The sequence below is a fragment of the Oncorhynchus masou genome, chromosome 18 (genome assembly GCF_036934945.1).
Source record: "Oncorhynchus masou masou isolate Uvic2021 chromosome 18, UVic_Omas_1.1, whole genome shotgun sequence".
Taxonomy (NCBI): domain Eukaryota; kingdom Metazoa; phylum Chordata; class Actinopteri; order Salmoniformes; family Salmonidae; genus Oncorhynchus; species Oncorhynchus masou.
The window spans coordinates 63461819-63489013 of record NC_088229.1 but is presented as its reverse complement, the minus strand read 5'-3'; the positions used below and the strand labels follow the sequence as shown (position 1 = coordinate 63489013).

Here is a 27195-nt window from a genome sequence, read left to right as displayed (position 1 = left end):
CAAATCCAGACCATCATAAAAGGAAATGAAGCTCATTGGCCTATTTATTTACAGCACCTACTGCCAGCCGTTTGTGTGAACTTGTGTACTCTCCCGGGTATTTGATTGCCCGTCGTAAATACTTGAGCGACCCAAAAGGGAAATCAAGCCTTTCCCTTCCACCTCGGCCTCCGCCCCCTCTGCTCCTTGCTCTCCTTGGGATGCAGCTGCTGCTCTCACTGTCCGGCTTGTACTCTGTCATCCTAAAGCCTCAAATGCCCTCTGGTCAAACGGAGTACTGACCTGTTAGCTAGATATGTAGTTAAAACGTGTTTTTTATAGACAAAGCAATTTAAAATCCCTGCTTTGAGTCTATTAAGTGTTTTTATTTTATTTTAGCAGCAGCATGGCTGACACAGTAGTAGTTGTGTAAAGAACGAAGGCCTTGTGAGCGCAGTGAAAAGGGTCATGCAGGGTGCGTGAGCTGGCAGTGGCTGTATATTCACTTGGTGGGTTCTGAAGGCAAGTCTGGCAAAGCCGTATCCCCAGCGTGGGCAACACATTTTTACAAGCTTCTGTTCAGCCACTTAGCATGCCGAGACTTGCAAAAGTATTTTAATTGGTGCTGTTAGTTTCATACAAATATGTCTTTCAGAAGATTCCTGTCATGAGATCATCAGTGGATAGTGTGTCCAAGTGCCCTTACCTCTCACAGGTATTAATATGATATGTAGCGGACTAACAACTCATCTACCTCGTTTGACAGCCCCCTGTGCAGCAGTGTAAAGATGGCGTTGAGGGGAGTCTGTTGTGTGTTGTTGACCTGTCTATTCTACACATCCTCTGCTGACAAAGATTTCTTCACTTCCATCGGTAGGTTAAATGTCCTCTCCTTTCATGAACATCTCTCTGTTGATCCCTTTATTCAGTAGTTTCATCGCTTCCAGCCTGTCTTGGTCACAAACATTTGCTTGAACGGCATTGCTCCCTCTGAAAAACGTTGTTTATCACCGACATAAACATTACAAACATGTCTAAAATTTTCAACGCATAGAAGAACTAGTACAACTTTTGACCCCTGTGTTTCACTGTGTTCACTAGGTCAGATGACCGATCTGCTGTACACAGAGAAGGACCTGGTCACCTCTCTAAAGGATTACATCAGAGCTGAGGAGGACAAACTAGAGCAGGTCAAAAAGTGAGAAGAGAGCCCCGGTGCATAGGCAGTCTCTTTTATATCTCTCCATCTTTCTCCCACAGTCACAGGCTCTGGCAGGTTATAAAGTGAGAAGAGATAGGCAGGCAGTCTTTTATATCTCTCCATCTTTCTCCCACAGTCACAGGCTCTGGCAGGTTATAAAGTGAGAAGAGAGCCCCGGTGCATAGGCAGTCTCTTTTATATCTCTCCATCTTTCTCCCACAGTCACAGGCTCTGGCAGGTTATGAAGTGAGAGCCCCAATACCCAGATAGCTACTCACTCTTTCTTGGTCACGTTGCTCTCTCCCACAAGGCACCATGCTATAAAGACTGTCAAAGAGAGGAATGTACACCACAGGAGGTTGGTGGCACCTTAATTGGGGAGGATGGGCTCGTGGTAATGGCTGGAGCGGAATCAGTGGAGTGGTATCAAATATATCAAACACATGGTTTCCAGGTGTTTGATACCGTTCCATTTGCTCCATCCCGGCCATTACCCTGAGCTGTCCTCCCCTCACCAGCCTCCTGTGGTGTACATATCCTGCTTCACGACACTACCTGTATCTGTAACATGTCTTTAGAGGGTGTCATATTGCCATGTCTCTAGCTTACAATGGGCCTGGCTAACCAGAGACCTAGTTTCTCTGGCTATGAAGATGGCACAATAAACAGGGTGTGTCAAGTGCAGGACATGATATAACTGTTCTCTTTTTTTGCCTTCCGGGGGGGGGGGGTGTGTGCATATATGAAGTTGCATGTCATGTAAACGTGCATATGAAAATGATTCACCGTTTGCTTCTGTCACTTGTTTTTTTCTTTCTTTGTTTATTAGTCACATGATTCACAGGGAACAGTGAAATTCTTCAGTTCCAACAGCGCAGGTCAAGAGGAGTAGCCTATATTGAATGCCTTTTCCCTCCATGGTGTGTCCAGGTGGGCTGAGAAGCTGGATGTGTTGTCGGCCACAGCCACTCAGGACCCAGAAGGCTTCCTGGGCCACCCGGTCAACGCCTTCAAGCTGATGAAGAGGCTTAACACAGAGTGGGGAGAGCTGGAGAGCCTGGTTCTCAAGGACATGTCTGATGGTCAGGGCTACTCACACGCCTCTATTCTAATGACTATAAATGCTATGTATACAGATTCAATTATTGCTAAGTGCTAATTTGACAACTTAATAAAATAAAAACAATGTGATCAGTCATGTTGCATTTTAAGCAATCACTGAAGTGATGTAAGAGGGTCTGTTTCTACAGAGATGAATGAAGGCGCACATAAAGAGGCGCACATAGATGACAGCCTCCAATCACTTCCTCGTTTTGCGAAGTTCACCGTATTGTACATTGCTCTCCAATATTTATTGTTTTGTATGTATGTTCATTAGCAGAGTACACACAATCCCATTTTTAGCTTCAGAGTAGATTGTGCTGATTTATTGGCACATATAACCATGTAGTGCGCCATAGTTTTAAACTCAGCGGCTAGTGCTAAAGCATTGATGTCATACCATTTGTTCTCCTAGCATCTATACCACCCTGTGTGAAGATGGTAGAATTGAGGTTCCTAACCATCTTTCTTTCCCCGTACTCCAGGGTTCATCTCTAACCTGACCATCCAGAGACAGTACTTCCCCAATGATGACGACCAGACGGGGGCAGCCAAGGCCCTGATGAGGCTTCAGGACACCTACCGGCTGGACACGCACACCATATCCTCAGGAGAGCTTCCTGGTGAGTGGGGCTGGGACGTAGAGGCTAGGGGCTTAGGGCATCTACTGGCTAGACACGCTCACCATCTCCACGGGGGAACTGCCTAGTGAGGGCCAGGCAGGGAGAGGCTGACTCTGGGCTTAGGGCATCTACTGGCTAGACACGCTCACCATCTCCACGGGGGAACTGCCTAGTGAGGGCCAGGCAGGGAGAGGCTGACTCTGGGCTTAGGGCATCTACTGGCTAGACATGCTCACCATCTCCACGCGGGAACTGCCTAGTGAGGGCCAGGCAGGGAGAGGCTGACTCTGGGCTTAGGGCATCTACTGGCTAGACACGCTCACCATCTCCACGCGGGAACTGCCTAGTGAGGGCCAGGCAGGGAGAGGCTGACTCTGGGCTTAGGGCATGCGGTGGGAGCCAGGACTGGATTAGCAGTGGACGTGTTGCCGGCAGAGGTTCTGTTAGAGCTTCAGTGATGGCTGCTCCTACTGTTGCAGGGGGAAATCGTGCACCGTGCTCACCACATGCAGTGGAGCACCCCATTTAGTCCACATGGATGCTTGAAATGCCATATAAGTGAACTGCATGCAAATGCTGCTGAGATGGAGATGTGTGTGTCACTGCAGATGTTAACATCTTCACACAGGAACCAATAAGGATGTCGCTATGAACCCTATGACAGTGGAGGACTGCTTTGAGCTGGGGAAGATCGCCTACTCTGATGCCGACTACTACCACACAGAGCTGTGGATGGAGCAGGCCCTGAAACAGCTGGACGGGGGAGAGGAGTCCAGCGTGGACATGGTAACCATCCTGGACTACCTCAGCTACTCCATCTACCAGCAGGGGGAGCTAGAGAGAGCCTTGGACTACACCAAGAGACTACTCAAATTGGGTGAGTGGAGACTGCTGTAGTACTTGTACATTATATAAGGCCACGGGCCTGTCTGAATACTTTTGAAATTGATACTTTGTCTGAATCTATAACTGAAAGCGGGGTTAACTCCCTTTGGCTTTCACCAGTCCCACCTAGTCAGATTACTGAAATGCATTTAAGTACTGTCACCCAAGTATGTGTACGATATTTGTTTTTCATGTCTTGATTGTTCTGCGCAGGTCAATACTGAGTAGACTCATCTTCTGTCCTAACCGAGTCTGTTGTGTTTCTCAGACTCTGCCCACCAGCGAGCCAACGGCAACCTGAAGTACTTTGAGTACCAGCTGGCCAAGCAGAACAAGGTGGAGGCGGAGGAGGGCCAGAAGGAAAAGGAGAAGAGAGAGAGGGAGAAGAGAGAGGCATCTGACAAGAAGGGACGACCTGCAGACTACCTGCCTGAGAGGAGGAAATATGAACAGCTGTGTCGCGGCGAAGGCATCAAGATGGTGAGAGCCACTAACTGTACCACAGGAGGTTGGTGGAACCTTAATTGGGGAGGACCGTTGCATGGTAATGGCTGGAACGGAATTAGTGGAATGGTATCAAATACATCAAACGCTTGGTTTCCATGTGTTTGATGCCATTCCGTTTGCTTTGTTCCAGCCATTATTATGAGCCGTGTAACGGCTTTCTTCTGGGGAAAGAGAGGCGGCCTAAAATGCAGCGTGGTTAGTTTTGTCCATCTTTAATAAAGATGAAAATACAACAATCTACAAAAACAAGAAACGTGAAAAAACCAAAACAGTCCTATCTGGTGCCACAAACACAAAGACAGGAACAATCACCCATAAAACCCAACACAAAACAGGCTACCTAAATATGGTTCCCAATCAGAGACGATGACTAACACCTGCCTCTGATTGAGAACCAGTGCAGGCCAAACATAGAAACAGACAAACCAAACACACAACATAGAATGCCCACCCAGCTCACGTCCTGACCAACACTAAAACAAGGAAAACACACACGAACGATGGTCCGAACGTGACAAGCCGTCCTCTGCTCAGCAGCCTCCACTGAACTGTACTAACCAGAGGCTGGTGGCACTTTAAATCGGAGGACAGACTCATAGTAATGGCTGGAATTGAATTAATTGAAAGGGATCGAACGCATAGTTTCCATTTGTTTGCTTCCATTCAATCCTTTCCAGCCATTACTATGAACTGTCCTCCCCTCACCAGCCTCCACTGGCTAACACACACACTCTGCATGCACAGCTTCTAATGGCTATGTATTTTAAGTCCTAGTCCTCTTGAAATACTTTATTTGAATACATCTATGCACTGTAAATTGACCTCCATTAAGCCCAAAAATATGTTATTTTAGAGTGTGTGGGGGGAGTTCGGGTGGCCCTCTGTGATCATGTATGATCTGTATCCCTCTCTTCCATCTTTCAGACCCCTCGTCGCCAGAGTCGTATGTTCTGTCGTTACTCTGACAACAACCACCACCCCCTGTACGTGCTGGGTCCTGTCAAGCAGGAGGACGAGTGGGACCGCCCACGCATCATCCGTTACCATGACATCCTCTCCAATAGCGAGATCGAGAAGGTTAAAGAGCTGGCCAAACCCAGGGTGAGTTCAAAGTTCAACCTCCGGGGGAAGACTGGGTCTGGCGTGTGGTTTTCCAGAATTATAATAAGGATAAGTTTTTGGGGAAATGATGCAACCCTAGGTGTGGTAGACATTCGAATGTGTCTAAGATGCATGCTGCCATAAGAAGACTGGGAATGCCCGCCCTGCACGAGGACCTGACTGTGTTCCCGTGTGTTTTGTTTGTTACAAACTGGCTGGATAAGAGCAACATCCCATTTGTTTGGCACATACAGTAGTATTTGATACCTCTGTTAGATCTAGAGGTGAGTTTTGACTCGGCAATGAACATCACCTCTAATGGTCATAACTGAATCGAGTGGTAATAACTGAATTATAGCTTCATATCAACACATAACTCAGACTTTTGCATGAATCGTGTATTAATGTCAATGATAGAGATCCATAACTCAAGCTAGAGTTCAGCTCTTGGAGAGGGTAAGGGGGCCCAGCAGGGACACACAGCACAGACTTAATGTAGCCTCGTAGTGTATGTGGGTCCAGCAGCCAGTCAGTGTGTAACAGGGATTGTCCCTGTAACCCATGTCCTCTCTGCCGGTTGGCTGTTGGCTCCACAGCTGCGCCGGGCCACCATCTCCAACCCCATTACTGGTGTGCTGGAGACCGCCCACTATCGCATCAGCAAGAGGTAAGTCCAGCAGGCAGGGATGGGCACAGTGCTGTACCCCATACCCCTCCGCACCCCGCATCCTCTCCTTCTGCTTGGGCAGGAACCGTGGCAAGAGCACAACAGCTAATCGGGAACTCTGCGATTTAAGCGTAGAGGGATTATAACGGATTGTAAATGGACCGTTTGTATGTTTGGAGAAATGTTGCTGGAACAAGTAACATTCTTGTGAGATGGTAGACACTTTGGGTATATTGGAAGCGAGGTTGATTTTGAAGGTATAATTCAGTCCCTCTGGGCCCGTGCTCTTGCCAAGATGTCCCGCCACTGCTTTGAACATAACAAGAGGGAGGAACAGGAGTCCCAGTACCTGCTTGTTATGACTCCCTTAACAGTAGTCCGGGTGCGACCAGGCCAGTTTAATATCTTCTACCTTCGGTAATGTCTCATTTAAGTTTTGGCTGTGACCATTACAAGTTGCAAGTCGTGTACTGCAATGGTTTTAGACCTGATGGTCCGCATGCCCTGGCCTAGCGTCAGTCTGTCTCTCATACAGTTGCTTGATCATTCAGTGATGTCTCTATCTTTCTGTCTCTGTCCTCCTCACTGTGATCTGTGACTGTAATGTGAACCGTCTGGGATACTAGCTAAGGCGTGCCACCGTGCATGACCCCCAAACTGGGGAAACTCACTACAGCCCATTGGTCTCCAAGAGGTAAGGGGTCAAAGGTGACAGAGAGGGGCCTGCATAAGGCCCTGTCTGCCCTGCTCATCCCTACCTCTCACCCCCTTTTGTGGAACTTTACTTACGGATACACCTACCTCTCCCCTCCTCTCCTACTGCAATGACATCACTTCATCTCCTCTCCAACCCATCAGATGATTGACATTATTGACATGGCAACCCAATCCATGCAGTGGCAAGCACAGTTTTTCCTGCTCTTTTTCTTTGAAAACAGGAGTTTTCCTGTTATCTTGGTGCAGGCTCTGGTGTATCTTACAGAATGACGTTTCAGTGTATGGGTAGAATCTCCTCTTGTCGAAAGGGGTCTGCCTGCCTATTTGTTCCCTTCAAGCCTGCTTAATGTGGTGTGGCTATAGAGCGTCCCCTTGTGGAAATAGATTAACTGCAGTTGATGAGCAAATGGAAACATGGTGATCTTCCTCTGTTCCTCTGACACCAGATTTCAGCTTCATTACGCCAATTAACCTAAATTAGCCAAATTTATTCAGCATTTAACTCATAATACCTGCTCAATGTGTTTATGAATTATCTTAAGGGCATTTATTTATCAGGGTTCTTGGTTAGGCTCTAGATTTTTCTTCTTGTTAGATGAATGGTTTAATGAAGCACTCCGATACAGAACATGTTTTTGTAACCATACAGCTTATATAGCAGCTGATGGAGTATTTATATCTAAGGATGTGAGCCAGCATTCTGTCCGGACTCTAATGACAGCACTTCCAACCCTGTCATCCAGTGAAGACACTCACACATATATACTTCAGAATGAATAGATGGAGGCAATTTTTAAGGCATTTCCTATTCATCTTTATAACATGCACAGGCTACGCTAATTAAACAAAGGACACACACATTCATGTTAAATGAGGGCGTGTAAACAGCGCCTGAGACGTGGGCCTGTCTGACTCGACATGTTTTGAAGTGAGGCTTGGCCCCTACCCAATGAAAGGATGAGATCTTGGTCTCCCCAGTCAACTCTGCTCCCTGCTGGACTCTTACCAGCATCTTCTGTTACTCCCATAGCTTTTCAATCTATATTTATACATTTCAAACGGCAAGGTCTGTAACAGAGGGACAGAAGGGGCCTGGGGTCTGTTTGTTTAAATTAATAACCCTAACTCCTAAATGGTCTCTCCTCCTCATAAATGCCCCAACTTCCTTGGTGAGAAACAGTTAGTTTTTGATGTTTTTACTCTGAGACTGGATAAATATGGAGTTCCCTTTCACCTGTTTCAACCAGCCTGTTTCCTTCTACAGATGTAGAATCTTAATTTGAGCCAGTTTGCTACAGCAAGAAAACAATTTTGCAGCAACAGGAAATGTGAATTATTATGTGGATCATAATTGTAGGGATCGGTGCATTTTTTTTTTTGTAAGGGAAAATCAAGTCTTCCGACACATTTTTAAACCTCAAATGGAACTACAAGTTTTACATTTCCTGCATTGCAGGAAAGTTCTCCTGCAACAGGGTGATCAAATTAAGATCCTACATCTGTATACCCCTTCTAACCAACAGTACTACCACATGCTGTCCATGCTGCTATCTTAACTGTTAACTGTGGACACACTAATCTAGAATAACATTATTCAGCTGCCTGGCTGCAATTTTGATGCTAAATAAATATGTATTTTACGACTCAAACCCTCCGTCTCTCATCACAGTGCATGGCTAACCGCCTACGAAGATCCAGTAGTGGACAAGATAAACCAGCGCATTGAGGACATCACCGGCTTGAATGTCAAGACTGCAGAGGAGCTACAGGTAACACAACCGAACATCAGTGTGGCTGAGGGACTTTAGTAGGACTGGAGCACTGGCAGGAGGGGATACCCTGGCAGTACATCTAGTTTAGCAACCAATGATGTGAATATACACTGGCGGGTCGGAGGAGCGTAGGGCCAGTAACCGAAAGGTTGCTGGATCGAATCCCCGGGCGCTGAAAACGTGGATGTCGGTTTAAGGCAGCCCCCTGCACCTCTCTGATTCAGAGGGGTTAGGTTAAATGTGGAAAACACATTTCAGTTGAATGCATTCAATTGTACAACTGACTAGGTATCCCCCTTTCCCTTTATACAGTACTCAGTGCAAGCAATGAATGCAAAAGAAATCCATTTTACTGCTGTTATCTACTTAGGAAGAAACTACCAAAGGACTATATGAGTGTCTCTAATGACAACACAGCATCTGTCACTGAGTTTGTCCTCTGTTCATCTCTCCTCAGGTGGCAAATTACGGCGTGGGCGGGCAATACGAGCCCCACTTTGACTTTGGACGGGTAAACAAGGCTTCTCTTTCTATTCTGGTCAGGGAACTATGACCTTTATGCTGTATGACTGAGAGCCAGTGGGTGACTGATGGCTGGCACACGTGCATCAACTGTTGCTAGTGGGTTCATATGTGGATGGGAGTTTTTCCTCGACTTCACTGTTAAGTGTTATTGAACCTTTGTGTATGTTCCATGTCTTTGTAGAAAGATGAACCGGATGCATTTAAGGAGCTGGGCACCGGGAACCGCATCGCCACCTGGCTCATTTACGTTAGTATTAAGCAATTCACTATTTCAGCTCTAGTTCATAGATTTGGATACAATTTTGGGTCTTCCGTTTTACCCATGTGTGAATCTAATTTCAAAGGTTCCATTTAAAAAGAAATGGGTTTCAATTAGTTGTTTTTTTATAAAGCTCTCGTATTAAAGTGGTGTGATGGGATGGCTTGACGATGCTCTCTGTTGCAGATGAGCGACGTACCTTCAGGGGGAGCCACTGTCTTTACTGATGTGGGAGCTGCAGTGTTGCCCAAAAAGGTGAAACGCACAGCTGTGGTGTTCACTTTTAAGTGCATGATGGGGTTTATTTGACATGTTGATGCTAAATAAAGAGCTTTGTGTATGTGTAAACTGTTCTTTTCAGGGAAGTGCAGTGTTCTGGTATAACCTGTTTGCCAGTGGAGAGGGTGACTACAGCACGCGGCACGCAGCCTGCCCTGTCCTAGTGGGCAACAAGTGGGGTGAGCCGACCTGTCTCTCATTACATCCTATTTCCTACACCCTGAGAACTAGAGGTCTGCCCCGAGGGCAGTGAGACGGTTGTGTCAGGTCCGCTAACGGTTTGCTGCAGCAGTTAAGTGGGTCCTCCTGACTTGGTTTCCTCTTCCTTCTCCAGTGTCTAACAAGTGGATGCACGAGCGAGGCCAGGAGTTCAGAAGGCGTTGCACTCTGAACGAGTCAGAATGATCCAACGGAATACGCTTTTCTCCTCTCATCTTTCTTCCTGGACCCTCCTGACTCTCGGCTCTGTGGGCTGTGAAGTGCCCTCTGACCTCTCGTCCTCCTCTCCAAAACTCAGTGTTCACTGAGGCTCTGGCTGCTCATGTGATGTCACATGTATTTGTAGTTGAAGTGTGTGTGTGAGTGGTTCACCAGTGGGTCCGAAGCGCTTCGCTCCCAGTCTGTGCCTTCCGTCATGGGTTTTGCACACTCCGACTGCACAGCTGTCTTAACCTGAGGAACTTTTTTTATTTCATTCTCACCCTTAACAGGAACTTTGATACAAGATATTAAGTTCATTAGAGCAAGCAACACAGCTGCTTATTCCGTTCAACTTCCTAAACATTGCTTTGGTGTGCCCTACTCTTTTACTCTACCTGAAACACTCCTTTTAACCATCATGCCAATCCCTTCCTCCACTCCTTTTAACCATCATGCCAATCCCTTCCTCCACTCCTTTTAACCATCACGCCAATCCCTTCCTCCACTCCTTTTAACCATCACTCCAATCCCTTCCTCCACTCCTTTTAACCATCACTCCAATCCCTTCCTCCTTTTAACCCACGCCAATCCCTTCCTCCACTCCTTTTAACCATCACTCCAATCCCTTCCTCCACTCCTTTTAACCATCACTCCAATCCCTTCCTCCACCACGCCAATCCCTTCCTCCACTCCTTTTAACCACCACTCCAATCCCTTCCTCCACTCCTTTTAACCACCACGCCAATCCCTTCCTCCACTCCTTTTAACCACCACGCCAATCCCTTCCTCCACTCCTTTTAACCATCACTCCAATCCCTTCCTCCACTCCTTTTAACCATCACTCCAATCCCTTCCTCCACCACGCCAATCCCTTCCTCCACTCCTTTTAACCACCACGCCAATCCCTTCCTCCACTCCTTTTAACCATCACTCCAATCCCTTCCTCCACTCCTTTTAACCACCACGCCAATCCCTTCCTCCACTCCTTTTAACCACCACGCCAATCCCTTCCTCCACTCCTTTTAACCACCACGCCAATCCCTTCCTCCACTCCTTTTAACCACCACGCCAATCCCTTCCTCCACCCTTTTAACCACCCAATCCCTTCCTCCACTCCTTTTAACCACCACGCCAATCCCTTCCTCCACTCCTTTTAACCACCACGCCAATCCCTTCCTCCACCACGCCAATCCCTTCCTCCACCTTTTAACCACCACGCCAATCCCTTCCTTCCTCCTTTTAACCACCACGCCAATCCCTTCCTCCTTTTAACCCACGCCAATCCCTTCCTCCACTCCTTTTAACCACCACTCCAATCCCTTCCTCCACTCCTTTTAACCACCACGCCAATCCCTTCCTCCACTCCTTTTAACCACCACGCCAATCCCTTCCTCCACTCCTTTTAACCACCACGCCAATCTCCCCCCCCCCCACTGCTTCCCAGCACACAGATGACCAAGACCAGTTATAAATGCACTGTCACTGTCCCCCTCTCCCTCCTCAACAGGTCATTATCAGATGACCCCACATAGACCTTCAACTTCAATGGGGGGACATCTCAATGATCCTGTAATCAGGGGTTGATGTTGACCAGAGCCACAAAATGGATGTTCTAACAGGTGTCGGGTTGGACTGGGGCTAGATAGAGGGCTCGTGGGAAGGATGGAGGTTTATTGGTTGGTTGCACTATGACAATCAGGGTTAGTTATTAGGATGATACTATATGCAGGCCAGGCTTCTAAATTATGACCGTTGTAGTTGTTTATGCGCCTTAATGTGGCAGTACTACCTGAGGTATTCGATAGGAAAGCATCAATGTGAGGGCAAAGACTTGTTCAATGTTACCATCAAAAGTACAGTATGCACAGGGTCTGGGCTATTATCACACTTGGGGCCATTTTCAGGACAATAGTGTTTGATCCCTATTGCAGAAGGCAATGTTTGCATTAATGGTAAATGCTGCATATATCCACACAATTGTAAATGAACTTTCAATATCGCTGCCCCACATCTCCTCTATACCATTGCCATGTCTGCCATGGGGCAACAGCCCCGAGGTCATTCACTCCAGGGCAAACATTACTGCTGCACAGATAAACACTGACATTCAAGCCAATGGTACACTGTGTCTGAGTCCCTCTGTTCCTCCCGTCTCTCCAACTCCTCGTTCTGCCTTGGTGAAATCCAGCAGTCTGTAAGTGCTGACTCATCCGTTTTGTTACAGAAGCAAAGCTCCTACCTAATCATTCATTGGTCTGATAATCAAAGGATTTCATCTCTGAATGAAAGATGGTGCTAAGAATCATTAGGATTATTAATCCCATGCATCACTCCACAGTTTAAGCCTTTGCTGACCCTGGGAAATCTGTTTAGAGAATGTGGCTACATACACTCCAAAGCAGAAGAGGCTGGTGGGAGGCGATAGGACGGCTCGTTACAATGTCTGGAATGGAAACAACGGGAGCCCATCCTCCTATATCCTTCCACCAGCCTCCTCTGCTCCAAGGTGCAGTCCTTATTTTCTTTGAAATGTAATAATGGGATGTGTGGCCAGATGTTGTACATGTGAGATTTGTGTTTTCTAAATAAAGTGTTCACTGAAGACTACAGTGTACGTGTGACATTTGTCCAGACCAGACTCAATTGACTGGAACTGCAGAAGTATTCCTATATTACCTCGGGTACAATATTAATACCAACCAAAACCCTGAAGCAGTTATGAAAAAAATAATATGGTATCTATTTTAATTTCTCCATGATTTGATACAAAGGGCAATTTAACTGGATTACAGAAAAAGATTTAAGATGACTTTGAAGTGCAGAAAGGTGGTGCTGACCACAGCCCTTCACTGTAATCAAAGGCTCTGTGGTAGTTGGCAGCTCAAGGCAGGGGCATCTTGTAGTCTGCAGGGTGGTTTCCCTCCCGGAGCTTTCCGAAGCAGCCACGTATCAGATCTACTGCAGTGTTGACCGTGGAGCTGATCTCATCCTCCGTCTTGCCTCTCTTTGGGTTCACCTCCACCATGTCCACAGCAGACAGCATCCCTGTGGAGACAAAACGCAGCTCAACACACACCTGACTGACCACAGACACTACATTGGAGCAGCCGCTACTGTGTGTGTGTGAGATCGCTCACCTGTCTGACAGATGTGCTCTGTGATGTAGACTCCCTCTCTGTAGGTCAGTCCTCCCACTACTGGTGTTCCTGTGGCCGGGGAGATGGATGGGTCCAGGGCATCGATGTCATAGCTCAGGTGGATGGGCTTCTTCACCCTGTTAAATCAATTCATTCAAATCAGTGTTTTGCCATCAGAACAATATTCACATTGATGTATCAGTGTCCGATGTAGTCTACCATTTAATAGCAAGGAATTAAAACAATGAAATTGTTGCGGTTATACTTTGAGAAGATGTAGTCACATGTCTCCTCCATCACTTTGGATATTCCAAGGCGATCCACCTCTGTCATGGAGTAACCTTTGATACCCAGCAACGTCAGGATATGGCTACAAACGGAAGAGTTTTTCATTCTTCAGTAAACAAATGGATGTAGTGGAAGGTTATATAATACGATGTATGAGTCAGAATGACAGGCAAAAACATACTGCTCCTCTGGATCCACGTCTCTCAAGCCAATGTAGACTATGTCTTTGGCTGATACACATGGCTTGATCCAGGAGAAGTTGGGCAGAACTGGAATCTAATCAATCAAAGAAAAGGAGACAAGTCCGCATCGAGAACTGTAGCTCACACCCATGTAGAATTCTGGGGCAGGCAGGTAGCCTAGTGGTTAGAGCGTTGGGCCAGTAACCGAAAAGGTTGCTGGATCAAATCCCTGAACTGACAAGGTAAAAATGTGTTGTTCTGCCCCGTAACATGGCAGTAAACCCACCTGTTCCCCGGTAGGCCGTCATTGTAAATAAGAATGTTCTTATCTGACTTGCCTGGTTAAATTAAAAAGATATAGACTGTCACCACCTAAAATGTAAACAACTGACATGACTAATCTCTATCAACATTTGTAATTTTATAATCAGTTCCTAAAAAATGTATGATGATCAAAGACATGCACAGGAAGAGGAAGTCTTCCAGTAAATCCTCAACTAACTGACATTGCACAACAGTGTAAATACTGGTATTGCGAATACCAAGGCGTGGCTGATCTAACATATTCAACTCTGTTGCAGGGCAAAACAACCACATGTTTTATGGTACAGTATTTGAAATATTAAAACTTGGGGATTCCTTTGGGGGGAATAGGAGGAGAGAAGAGAAGGATAGAGAGATCACCTTGGAGTGCAGCTCGTGGATGAGGTAGGACATGGGCTGTCCGTGGATATTGCCTGTAGGGGAGGTCAGGGGTGTGTTGATGTCTGCATGGGCGTCCACCCATACCACACTGAGGTCCTTCTTAGCTGCTGCATGCCCCTGGATCGAGCCTATCGCCAAACTGGACACAATCATGAGTGAATTCCATATCATATAGTCAGGAAAAACACCCTGCCCACAATCCTGTGAATTTTGGCTGGTTATTGACACTGGGCTCTTGCTCTAATATGAGCGGATATGACACACACACCTGTGGTCTCCTCCCAGCATCACACAGTGTGTCCGTCATTCTTCACGGCGTGGACGGCAGCAGACAGACGTTGGTTTGCGCTGCCCACCGCTCTGGGTCTCTTCACATTGCCTATGGGCTCATCGTTGGCCACCTCCTCAAACGTCACGTTGCCATAGTCTTTGACTGCACAGCCTGCGGAGGATGAGATTGGGCAACACAACAGTCACCGAAGGAAATGTATTAGTCAATGCACTTACAGTTAATCTAGTGTCAAAATGAATCAAGGAGCTCTCAATGCATCACTTTGAAAAGAAAAGCCACACTCTCATTAATAAGGTATCAATGGATCACCATAGTAATTACAATGTACCATTCATGGACATCATATCAAACTCATTCCATGGAGGGCCTAGTGTCTGCCGGTTTGGTTTTTCCTTACAACTAAGACCTAGGCAACCAGATGAGGGGAGGTCCTTACTAATTTAGTGACCTTAATTCATCAATTAAGTACAAGCAAAGAGCGAAACACCCGCAGCCACTCGGCCCTCAGTAGAATGAGTTTGACATGTGATGTACATGTTATAACATAGTCCCCTCAAACTCAACTCTGGACCTCGAAGCCAGTTCCACTGCATTTTCATTGTTCCCCTCTAATCAGGGACTGAGTTAGACCTGGAACACCAGGAGTGTGCAATTAATTAGCAGGTAGAAAAGAAAACCAGCAGGCTCTGGACCGCATAGGGCAGGCCTGTGCAATTCCAGGCCCCGGGGGCCTGATTGGTGTCACACTTTCCCCCCATCCTTAGCAAACACAGCTGATTTAAAATAATTGCATTCTAAACTGAAGATCATGATTAGTTGATTATTGTAGTCAGGTGTGTTAGCTGGGACTGGGGCATAAGTGTGACCCCAATCAGGCCCCGAGCACTGGGGTTGCTCAGGCCTGTCAAGAGTTGAATACCCCTGACCTAATCCTTGCCTCTAAGCTTATTTGCAATGTAAAACAACTCCTCCATTTTGCCTAGATGCAAAATGTTGAATCCTCCCCATTTTGCCAATGTAAATGAGCTCTCTCAAAGTTTAAATAAATTACTTATTTTACAGTGTTTGTTACTATGTTACTGGTTGAGATGTCTGTCTGATATTCTCTCTGTGGAGCACACGGGCAGGCTAAGCATTGACAGAGCACTTGTCCCCCCCAAAGTGCCCTCAATTGTTGCTGGTGGGTGAGTGAGTGAGCACACTTTCACTGGCATGCATACTGTGTGCAGGAGGATACCATTGTCATAACCCAAACACACACACACACACACACTCATGGAAGGGGGAGTTATGCAAGGTCAGGAGAGCTAGGCCTATCAGATCCCTTGTAATGTGTTCCATGAATAAAACAGAGAGGGTGCCTAGGATGTCTCTGATCTCACGTGAACACACACATGGGCAGAAGCTGACACAGGGACACAGACAGACAGATCTTGCTCACATGTTAATCCACTTGGATCACACAGATCCCTCAGTCCCTCTCACGCCTTCCCAGGAAGACTTCTCATGACTAAACACTTCCGAGGACAGGTCAGTCTCACTGGTAGTCTTTCCAAAGGACACCACTCCTGTTCGGTGATATCCTGGTCATGATCTCAAGTTTAAGTTCAGGTGTATTTTTCCCCAAAAGGATTCTCTTTGTACCCGAGCCTATGGTTCAGAACTGCCCTGGAATTGAACCTAAGTAGGCTTGTGTGAGGAGCTATAGAAGGATGAGCTCATTGTAATGGCTGGAATGGAGTTTATGGATCTGTATCAAATACGTCAAACATATGGAAAGCACATCAAACATATGGAAACCCCCACATTGACTCGATACAGGTACCCCTGTATATAGCCTCGTTATTGTTATTTAATTGTGTTACTTTAACAAAAAACTTTTGTTTATTTTGTAAATATTTTCTTTACTCTTATTTTTCTTAAAACTTCATTGCTGGTTAAAGACTTGTAAGTAAACATTTCACAGTAAGTCACGCATGTGACATTTGTTTTTTTTTTTTATTTGTTTGAGCATTTGCTCCATTCCAGCCATTACAATGAGTCCGTCCTTCTATAGTTCCTCCCACCAGCCTCCTCTGAATTGAATGCGGTCATGGAAAGTCAATCATGCTGTTCGCTTGTGTAAATGCTATTGTCATTTGACACCAGGTTTCAAACTGATCCCCAATATGTTCAATTATTTATCTCAACACTTCTGCCAAGCCAAGTAAAACAAAATGTTAGATATCTGGAGACTGATCTTAGAGAGATCACTTACTCATTTGATCAAATCAATAGCTTACAGAAAACAGATTGTAAACAGATACCCTTCACTGTACATTATCTATTTTCACAATTTTATTCAGCACAAGTGTCTTCCTTTCTGCACTGTAGCTACCTATAGCCTACATCACAGAATGAGTGTGAAACGCAATATCAGGACGTCACCTTGCGCTCTGAGCTTTTCCACCAATCCGGCGGAGCGAATGAGGTCTGGTCCTTTCTCCACGCCATCCCTCGGCTGCAATATATATAGGTTAATAGGACTGTGTATTATAGCAACGCATAATATATCACAAATGTATAGTTTATTGTATTTGAACGGTAGTATATTAAGTCTATTCGATAACATATCGAATGGTATACCTATCAATAGACTATAATAAATTACCTACAGTACACACCTGTCCTTTTGAAAAAGGCGCTCCAATAATTCCAACTGAGTGATGACTTCGCTTATAAATTCGGAAGGCGAGTTGTAATCCTCTCGAGCTCTTTATAAGGACCATTATCCTGCGTCCGGACACACTGTACAGGAGCACAGGAGAGCAGCTCAGGAGTTGCTTGCACTATCAAATTGTTCACTGAAATCAAAAGGCACACCATCAGTGTGACGACACCCCGGCTTGAGCGTGATACAGTAGCCTAAACCCAACTGGGAGCCTATGTCCGCTGTAACGGGCCACGTCTAGAGGTTAAAGTTTCGGCACCGCCCCAGTATCATCAAGGGTTAGCGGCTTTGTTCCACTCAGAATTAAAAATTGCATAACCTAATCTTCCGCCTTGTATTTCGGGATATGGCCGATCTTCTCTGCTGGTGTCAATAAGATAACTGAATTGAGCGAACAGTAGCCTAAGAGTTTTTATAACTAAAAGTAATACATTTACAGCAATAACCATTTGCTTTCCAAACAGTTTTTCGGTGATTGTATTTTTAAATATTGCGATATGCTTGGCTGGATCTCTGCTTTTCACCTACAGTCGCAACTCAACAATCACCTATTTTGGGATTTGCAGCGCCCGCTGCCCCAATTGCGGACCTTCCGACTAAAACAATCCACACCAGTTGAATTCCGCGCATGTGACAAATAATATATAAGAAAGCTATATATATATATATATTTATTTAAAAGAGGCTAATTCGCCTCTGTGGCCAAATTATGCTTTCTGGTTTAGTGGCCAAGTTAGAACGAATTTGTTTATTTCTGTATAGACAGGAGAAAGCTAATTAGGCTATATAACGTTGGCAATTCAATTTACTTTAGGGAAATCTTAGATTATCCTAGCCTTATGGACACGCCGCCTATGCTTTTTAATGTGGCATAAACCCAAACAGTCAATGTTTTCATCTGATTGTCAAACAATCGCTTATTAACAAATGTGCTCCTGTAGGCTACCCGCGTTCGTTCGTCCACTCACAAAATTATTAACAAATGTCCACTCACAAAATGATTTCAGCATCCAAACCCGAAAAGTCCACTCGCCTCGGTGGACTTTGTCACCCATCTTCGCCTTGACTAAATGTAAGTGTTCTCCTCCAACCACAACGCGCTCATCCAACCCTACACATTTGGTTTTGTTAGATTGTATGAAAATGTAATGAGTTAAATAGTTGCCATAAAAAGCTTTTCGTTATGGGAAAACAGAAAAAACAAAAAATATCAATATATTCCTATTCTCATTCCCACGTGATACATCTTTGTACCGGATATCGATATGAATGATTGAGGCAGGATTGATACATGGTTCTGGGAAACAGATAATGGCTAAACTGGGGACAGGGGCTGAGGCTCAGGCTTCTGATGGAGGGGGACTACATAGTGGGCTAGGGGCCAATCTGGGCCCTTGTTTGGTGGTCAAGAGGTGGGGAGTGGGACGCAGATTATAAATAACTCAGAAGAGGCTCTCCCAAAATGTTCTCCATCTCGTGGATGATATTCTGGACTTGATGCTCCACCTTCTCACATTCGTCTGTAACCCAGAAAACACACATACAGCGAGCGGTAAGCAGGGAGGAGATCAAATAAAATGTTGTCACATGCACCGAATACAACAGGTGTAGTAGACCTTACTGTGAAATGCTTACTTACAAGTTAAAAATGTTGCAAAAAATGCATTTAAAAATATTTACTAAATAAACTAAAGTTAAAAATAAGACCAACAATAAAATAAGGATATATATATATATTATATATAGTACTGGTACCAAGTCAGTGTGGGAGTAAAGGCAACTAGGTGATATGTACACAACCAGTCAAAACTCAAGGGTTTCTTTATTTTTACTATTTTCTACTTTGTAGAATAATAGTGAAGACATCAAAACTATGAAATAACACAGTAGTAACCATGAAACAAAGTGTTAAACGAATCCAAATCTATTTTATATTTGAGATTCTTCAAAGTAGCCAACCTTTGCCTTGATGACAGCTTTGGACACTCTTGGCATTCAACCAGCTTTGAGGTCATCACCTGGAATGCATTTCAATTAACAGGTGTGCCTTATAAAAAGTAATTTGTGGAATTTCTTGAGGATCAGCTTGGCAGATGTGTTGTTGCCTACCCTTACCACCTGGGGGCGGCCCATCAGGAAGTCCAGGATCCAGTTACACAGGGAGGTATTTAGTCCCAGGGTCCTTAGCTCAGTGATGAGTTGAGGGCACTATGGTGTTGAACACTGAGCTGTAGTCAATGAACAGCATTCTCAGGTAGGTGTTCCTTTTGTCCAGGTGAAAGGGCAGTGTTGAGTGCAATAGAGATTGCATCATCTGTGGATCTGTTGGGGCGGTATGCAAATTGGAGTGGGTCTAGGGTTTCTGAGATGATGGTGTTGATGTGAGCCATGACCAGCCTTTCAAAGCACTTCATGGCTACAGACGTGAGTGCTACGGGTCGGTAGTCATTTAGGCAGGTTACCTTGGTGTTCTTGGGCACAGGGACGATGGTGTTCTGCTTGAAACATGTACACGTTCTGGTAATCCGCCTGGCCCTGCGGCCTAGTGAATGGTTAGCAGTTGATGTTATTCAATAACCAACCCCAAAGCAAATGAGAGAAAAGTAGATTTGAGAATGACAAATCATAGATGTTATGCTGGGAGATAGATGTGCAGTCTCCCCTGTCCTCAGCTTTTCTCCACAGAACAAAGGAACAGGATGACATTTCTAACCCCCCCCCCCCCCACCCTAGCCTGGGGTTGACCAATCAGAAGTCCTTGCAGTACAACTGGGCCAATGGCCAAATAACAAGTATACTGCTCCAGACTCAATGTACAGACCAATGAAAACGTGGCTCACATAGCTCTGAGTACAGGACTGACATTCCACAGACTCTAAACAGCTGTTCAACTGAAGACCAACTATTTACAGTGACAATTCCCTATTGACCATTAGTACTCTCGCCCTCTGCATTGTGTATTTATCTTCAAAATATTCTTACAATGTTGACCTTTTTAAAAAGGTCTTACTCACATTGGCTACAGCGAGCGTGATCACAGTTGTCCAGAACTGCTGGTGCGCTCATGCATGATTCAGTGTTGCTTGCCTCGAAGCGCGCATAGAAGTCATTTCGCTCATCTGGTAGGCTTGTGTCACTGGGCAGCTCGTGGCTGGACTTCCCTTTGTAGTCTGATAGTTTGCAAGCCCTGCCACATCCGACGAGCATAGGAGCCGGTGTAGTAGGATTCAATCTTAGTTCTGTATTTACACTTTGCCTGTTTGATGGTTCATCTGAGGGCATAGCAGGATTTCTTATAAGCATCCAGGTTCGAGTTCCGTCCTTGAAAGCGGCAGCTCTACCCTTTAGCTCAGTGTGGATGTTGCCTGTAATCCATGGCTTCTGGTTGGGGATGCATTTATTGATGAAGCCGGTGACATATGGTATCCTCAGGATGTGTCCCGGATCATATTCCAGTTTGTGCTAGCAAAACAGTCCTGTAGCTTAGAATCTGGTCATTTGACCACTTTCATATTGAGTGAGTCACTGGTACTTCATGCTTTAGTTTTTGCTTGTAAGCAGGAATCAGTAAAATAGAATGGCCAGATTTGCCAAATAGAGGGTGAGTGAGAGCTTTGTACACATCTCTGTGTGTGGAGTAAAGGTGGTCTAGAGTTTTTTTCCCCTCTGGTTGCACATGTGACATGCGGTTAGAACTGAGTTTGCCTGCATTAAAGTTCCCGGCCACTAGGAGCACTGCCTCTGGATGAGCATTTTCTTGTTTGCTTATGGCCTTACACAGTCTGAGTGCCAGCATTGGTTTGAGGTGGTAAATAGACGGTTAAGAAAAATAGAGATAAACAGTGTGGTCTACAGCTTATAATGAGATACTCTACCTCAGGCGAGCAAAGCCTTGAGACTTCCTTAATATTTGATTTCGTGCACCAGCTGTTATTGGCAAATAGACACAGGAGGCAGCTGTTGTCTTGCCGATGCACAGAAAAACCAGCCAACTGTATATTATCCGTGTCGTCGTTCAGCCAAGACTCGGTGAAACATAAGATATTACAGTTAATGTCCTGTTGGTAGGATAGTATTGAATGGAGCTCATCCAGTTTATTCTCCAATGATTGCACATTGGCCAATAGGACGGATGAGAGGCGGGTTACCCACTCGCCGACAAATTCTCACAAGGCACCTGGACCTACATCCCCTATATCGGCGTCTTTTCTTCATACTGTTAGGTTCAAATTCTCAGTGTAAAAAACTCTGACATTATGAAAGATAAAACCAAGTTTATTATTCCCAGAGGATCAATATAGCTGCATTAGACAAAACATTTCACACACAAGCACTGATATTTAAGCGTTCCTCATAGGCTGAATCTCCTCCTACCCATCTGTACAAACATCGTTCTTTACTGTTAGGCAGGACACGAGTGATACGGGCCATAAACTTTTATTCTCTCTTAAGGTGACCTTACCTCAATGCCCCTCCATCACTAATCCATGGCCCTCTCCCCTTATCAATGCCTGCCACATGTAATCGCTTCCCTGCACTCAACACATTCCAAGCTTAATTGCACACAATATACCTTCCTCCTATAACCATTCTGGTGTAGGCTCTCTAAACCTCAGCACTCCATCAGTGACATAGATAAGTATATTTTCATATTCTGAGAACCCAACAATAGGAATGACGGGGACTTGGGCCTGGTCGGGTATCTGGAGTAAATCCTTCACGTCCGACTCGTAAAAAATAAAATCTTTGTCCAGTTCGAGGTGAGTTGTCGCTGTTCTGATATCCAGAAGCTCTTTTCGGGCATAAGAGATGGTGGCAGAAACATTATGTACAAAATAAGTTACAAACGTGAAAAACAACAAATAGCACAATCGGTTAGGAGCCCTTAAAACGGAAGCCATCTCCTCCAGTACCATTCTCTCACAAAATGGTGGCCATCGACCAACAAAGCTTTCACTAACTACCCTAAACACATCATTACGTAGCTTCCATTACCCAACCCTGCTATTACCCACTTTCTTCACCCACCTTGGAGGCACATTAGGGAGGTTTGCATTCTGCCAAACCACACATTATGAGCAACAATCCTTTGTAGCTACGCTACAAGCAAAATAAAAAAAATGTGCGGCAACCATTTGCTATCACATTATAGCTACAGATCATAATACAATATGCCCATTTGAAGAGGTTTTCCACATCTGTTGAAGTGGAATGAAACGATGTTGCACAGAAAAAAAGATGGACAAACAGGCAGACAGGTATTAATATGCTAACATTACAAAACAGTACAACAGCGGAGATAGAAAACAGGTTGTGTACAAGTTATTGTCACGAATATTACCGAAGGTGACTCCCCTTCTTGTTCGGGTGGCGCTCGGCGGTCGTCGTCGCCGGTCTACTAGCTATCACCGATCCATTGTTCTGTGTTCCTTTGGTTTTGTCTGATTGGTATCACCTGTTTCTTGTTTGGTTGTTAGGGTTGGGTTATATATAGTTTGTTCAGCCGGCTTCTGTTTCGTGCGGGCTCGTTCGTCTGTTCTGTGTTTGAGTGTATTTTTGTTTGTATTTTGGGTTTCGCGCTGTCCGTTATTATTTCTGATCATTTGTTTTCCTACTTTTGTTCATGTTATTTTTCCTGGACATTAAAGCGTGTTTTTTCCCACATCTTTTGCTCTCTGCGCCTGACTCCACACCTCCTCACTCATTTGTCGTAACAGTTATGACACAGTCAACCTACCCTCCATGAGTTCAGGAAGGGGGCAGTCCCTGGCAGGAGGACCATGTAGTCCTCCCTCGGATTAGTTAGGCAGCCCCAGCAGCATCAGCAGGGTAGAGAAACGCACCTGACGGGGGAGGGGACAATAAAGTCACTGGATGATCACTCCTGGTCCTGGAGAGCTGCAGGTGGGTTTTTGTGCCGACCTAGCTCTAACACACCAGCTAATCGTGGTCTTAAAGGTCCAATGCAGATGTTTGTATCTCAATATCAAATCATTTCTGGGTAACATATAAGTACCATTTTTAGATTAACTAACTTCTAAGTAATGACTCGGGACGTCGGGTTTGATACGAAAGTTTCTTATCAAATCAAATTTTATTTGTCACATACACATGGTTAGCAGATGTTAATGCGAGTGTAGCGAAATGCTTGTGCTTCTAGTTCCGACAATGCAGTAATAACCAACAAGTAATCTAACTAACAATTCCTAAACTACTGTCTTATACACAGTGTAAGGGGATAAAGAATATGTACATAAGGATATATGAATGAGTGATGGTACAGAGCAGCATAGGCAAAATACAGTAGATGGTATCGAGTACAGTATATACATATGAGATGAGTATGTAAACAAAGTGGCATAGTTAAAGTGGCTAGTGATACATGTATTACATAAGGATGCAGTCGATGATATAGAGTACAGTATATACGTATGCATATGAGATGAATAATGTAGGGTAAGTAACATTATATAAGGTAGCATTGTTTAAAGTGGCTAGTGATATATTTACATCATTTCCCATCAATTCCCATTATTAAAGTGGCTGGAGTTGTGTCAGTGTCAGTGTGTTGGCAGCAGCCACTCAATGTTAGTGGTGGCTGTTTAACAGTGATGGCCTTGGGATAGAAGCTGTTTTTCAGTCTCTCGGTCCCAGCTTTGATGCACCTGTACTGACCTCGCCTTCTGGATGATAGCGGGGTGAACAGGCAGTGGCTCGGGTGGTTGATGTCCTTGATGATCTTTATGGCCTTCCTGTAACATCGGGTGGTGTAGGTGTCCTGGAGGGCAGGTAGTTTGCCCCCGGTGATGCGTTGTGCAGACCTCACTACCCTCTGGAGAGCCTTACGGTTGAGGGCGGAGCAGTTGCCGTACCAGGCGGTGATACAGCCCGCCAGGATGCTCTCGATTGTGCATCTGTAGAAGTTTGTGAGTGCTTTTGGTGACAAGCCGAATTTCTTCAGCCTCCTGAGGTTGAAGAGGCGCTGCTGCGCCTTCTTCACGATGCTGTCTGTGTGAGTGGACCAATTCAGTTTGTCTGTGATGTGTATGCCGAGGAACTTAAAACTTGCTACTCTCTTCACTACTGATCCATCGATGTGGATAGGGGGATGTTCCCTCTGCTGTTTCCTGAAGTCCACAATCATCTCCTTAGTTTTGTTGACGTTGAGTGTGAGGTTATTTTTCTGACACCACACTCCGAGGGCCCTCACCTCCTCCCTGTAGGCCGTCTCATCGTTGTTGGTAATCAAGCCTACCACTGTTGTGTCGTCCGCAAACTTGATGATTGAGTTGGAGGCGTGCGTGGCCATGCAGTCGTGGTTGAACAGGGAGTACAGGAGAGGGCTCAAAACGCACCCTTGTGGGGCCCCAGTGTTGAGGATCAGCGGGGAGGAGATGTTGTTACCTACCCTCAACACCTGGGGGCGGCCCGTCAGGAAGTCCAGTACCCAGTTGCACAGGGCGGGGTCGAGACCCAGGGTCTCGAGCTTGATGACGAGCTTGGAGGGTACTATGGTGTTGAATGCCGAGCTGTAGTCGATGAACAGCATTCTCACATAGGTATTCCTCTTGTCCAGATGGGTTAGGGCAGTGTGCAGTGTGGTTGAGATTGCATCGTCTGTGGACCTATTTGGGCGGTAAGCAAATTGGAGTGGGACCGCATGTTTCCGTTGCAGGCCGTGTCAGTGGCACTGTATTGTCCTCAAAGCGGGCAAAAAAGTTATTTAGTCTGCCTGGGAGCAAGACATCCTGGTCCGTGACTGGGCTGGATTTCTTCCTGTAGTCCGTGATTGACTGTAGACCCTGCCACATGCCTCTTGTGTCTGAGCCGTTGAATTCAGATTCTACTTTGTCTCTGTACTGACGCTTAGCTTGTTTGATAGCCTTACGGAGGGAATAGCTGCACTGTTTGTATTCAGTCATGTTACCAGACACCTTGCCCTGATTGAAAGCAGTGGTTCGCGCTTTCAGTTTCACGCAAATCCACGGTTTCTGGTTAGGGAATGTTTTAATCGTTGCTATGGGAACGACATCTTCAACGCACGTTCTAATGAACTCGCACACCGAATCAGCGTAGTATTCGTCAATGTTGTTATTTGACGCAATACGAAACATGTCCCAGTCCACGTGATGGAAGCAGTCTTGGAGTGTGGAGTCAGCTTGGTCGGACCAGCGTTGGACAGACCTCAGCGTGGGAGCTTCTTTTTTTAGTTTTTGTCTGTAGGCAGGTATCAGCAAAATGGAGTCGTGGTCAGCTTTTCCGAAAGGGGGGCGGGGCAGGGCCTTATATGCGTCGCGGAAGTTAGAGTAACAGTGATCCAAGGTTTTTCCGCCCCTGGTTGCGCAATCGATATGCTGATAAAATTTAGGGAGTCTTGTTTTCAGATTAGCCTTGTTAAAATCCCCAGCAACAGTGAATGCAGCCTCCGGATAAATGGTTTCCAGTTTGCAAAGAGTTAAATAAAGTTCGTTCAGAGCCATCGATGTGTCTGCTAGGGGGGATATATACGGCTGTGATTATAATCGAAGAGAATTCTCTTGGTAGATAATGCGGTCTACATTTGATTGTGAGGAATTCTAAATCAGGTGAACAGAAGGATTTGAGTTCCTGTATGTTTCTTTCATCGCACCATGCCTCGTTAGCCATAAGGCATACACCCCCACCCCTCTTCTTACCAGAAAGGTGTTTGTTTCTGTCGGCGCGATGCGTGGAGAAACCCGTTGGCTGCACCGCTTCGGATAGCGTCTCTCCAGTGAGCCATGTTTCCGTGAAGCACAGAACGTTACAGTCTCTGATGTCCCTCTGGAATGCTACCCTTGCTCGGATTTCATCAACCTTGTTGTCAAGAGACTGGACATTGGCAAGAAGAATGCTAGGAAGTGGGGCATGATGTGCCCGTCGCCGTAGTCTGACCAGAAGACCGCCTCGTTTCCCTCTTTTTCTGAGTTGTTTTTTTGGGTCGCTGCATGCGATCCATTCCGTTGTCCTGTTTGTAAGGCAGAACACAGGATCCACGTCACGAAAAACATATTCTTGGTCGTACAGTAATGACTGTAGTAAGAATACTGGTTCACGTTACATTTAACAACAATTGTTTTGGTACAGAGCAATGCAGGTAAGATGCAGGTAAGATGCACATAATTGGTGCGTTATCACTCATTCCTCTCGCAAGGCATTCTGGGACTTGCAGTCAAAAAGCGTAATTCAACACAACCCAATACAATTACATATGCAAATAAATCTAAAGAAATATCTTTAGATACAGTTCAAAGAATAAACTTAAACATTAACTCAAACACATTAAAGTTACACCAACCATACTGCAATTATTTTAAATTCAAATGATTATTATTATTTTTTTTAAAGCTTCATAGCAAAGAGCAATTCTCAAAGCCTTCTCATGTCCCAGATATCTCACCTTGGCCGAGCTGTGTCGTGTCTTCAGCAGGATCTTGTAGTTGAGGGTCTACCACCGAGTGTCGTCTACTACATTTACATTACATTTACATTTAAGTCATTTAGCAGACGCTCTTATCCAGAGCGACTTACAAATTGGTGAATTCACCTTCTGACATCAGTGGAACAGCCACTTTACAATAGTGCATCTAAATCATTTAAGGGGGGGGGTGAGAAGGATTGCTTTAGATCCTAGGTATTCCTTGAAGAGGTGGGGTTTCAGGTGTCTCTGGAAGGTGGTGATTGACTCCGCTGTCCTGGCGTCGTGAGGGAGTTTGTTCCACCATTGGGGGGCCAGAGCAGCGAACAGTTTTGACTGGGCTGAGCGGGAACTGTACTTCCTCAGTGGTAGGGAGGCGAGCAGGCCAAGGTGGATGAACGCAGTGCCC

The 27195-nt window shown here is 45.5% G+C and overlaps 1 protein-coding gene, 1 long non-coding RNA gene and 1 pseudogene across 3 annotated transcripts; 1 reads left to right on the top strand and 2 right to left on the bottom strand.

Annotated features, from left to right (window-relative positions):
• Positions 1-726: 726 nt before the first annotated feature.
• On the top strand, positions 727-10602 carry LOC135505099 (prolyl 4-hydroxylase subunit alpha-1-like). The gene is made up of 14 exons (XM_064924189.1): positions 727-852; positions 1081-1177; positions 2111-2262; positions 2767-2904; positions 3533-3781; positions 4058-4269; positions 5221-5397; positions 5994-6064; positions 8451-8550; positions 9011-9064; positions 9260-9325; positions 9524-9592; positions 9699-9795; positions 9951-10602. Exons 1-14 carry the CDS (start codon positions 768-770, stop codon positions 10019-10021), a joined length of 1638 nt encoding a protein of 545 aa, XP_064780261.1. The 5' UTR covers positions 727-767; the 3' UTR covers positions 10022-10602.
• Positions 10603-12752: 2150 nt separating this feature from the next.
• On the bottom strand, positions 12753-17956 carry LOC135505097 (arginase-1-like; annotated as a pseudogene).
• Positions 17957-18605: 649 nt separating this feature from the next.
• Positions 18606-26963, bottom strand: LOC135505098 (uncharacterized). Of its 2 annotated transcripts, XR_010450216.1 has the most exons (3): positions 26769-26963; positions 23088-23193; positions 18606-18870 (listed from the first exon to the last, which is right to left on the bottom strand). It is a non-coding gene; the product is annotated as an uncharacterized LOC135505098 (long non-coding RNA). The 2 variants fall into 2 exon arrangements; XR_010450217.1 differs by lacking the exon at positions 18606-18870 and having other exon boundaries at positions 21605-23193.
• Between the last annotated feature and the right edge of the window lie 232 nt (positions 26964-27195).

Excerpts from the sequence above, each read along its gene's own strand:
- LOC135505099 (XM_064924189.1), top strand. The coding sequence starts at position 768 with ATGGCGTTGAGGGGAGTCTGTTGTGTGTTGTTGACCTGTCTATTCTAC. Across the intron at positions 6,065-8,450 it reads CACTATCGCATCAGCAAGAG|TGCATGGCTAACCGCCTACG; the intron begins GTAAGTCCAGCA and ends CTCTCATCACAG. Across the intron at positions 8,551-9,010 it reads AGACTGCAGAGGAGCTACAG|GTGGCAAATTACGGCGTGGG; the intron begins GTAACACAACCG and ends ATCTCTCCTCAG.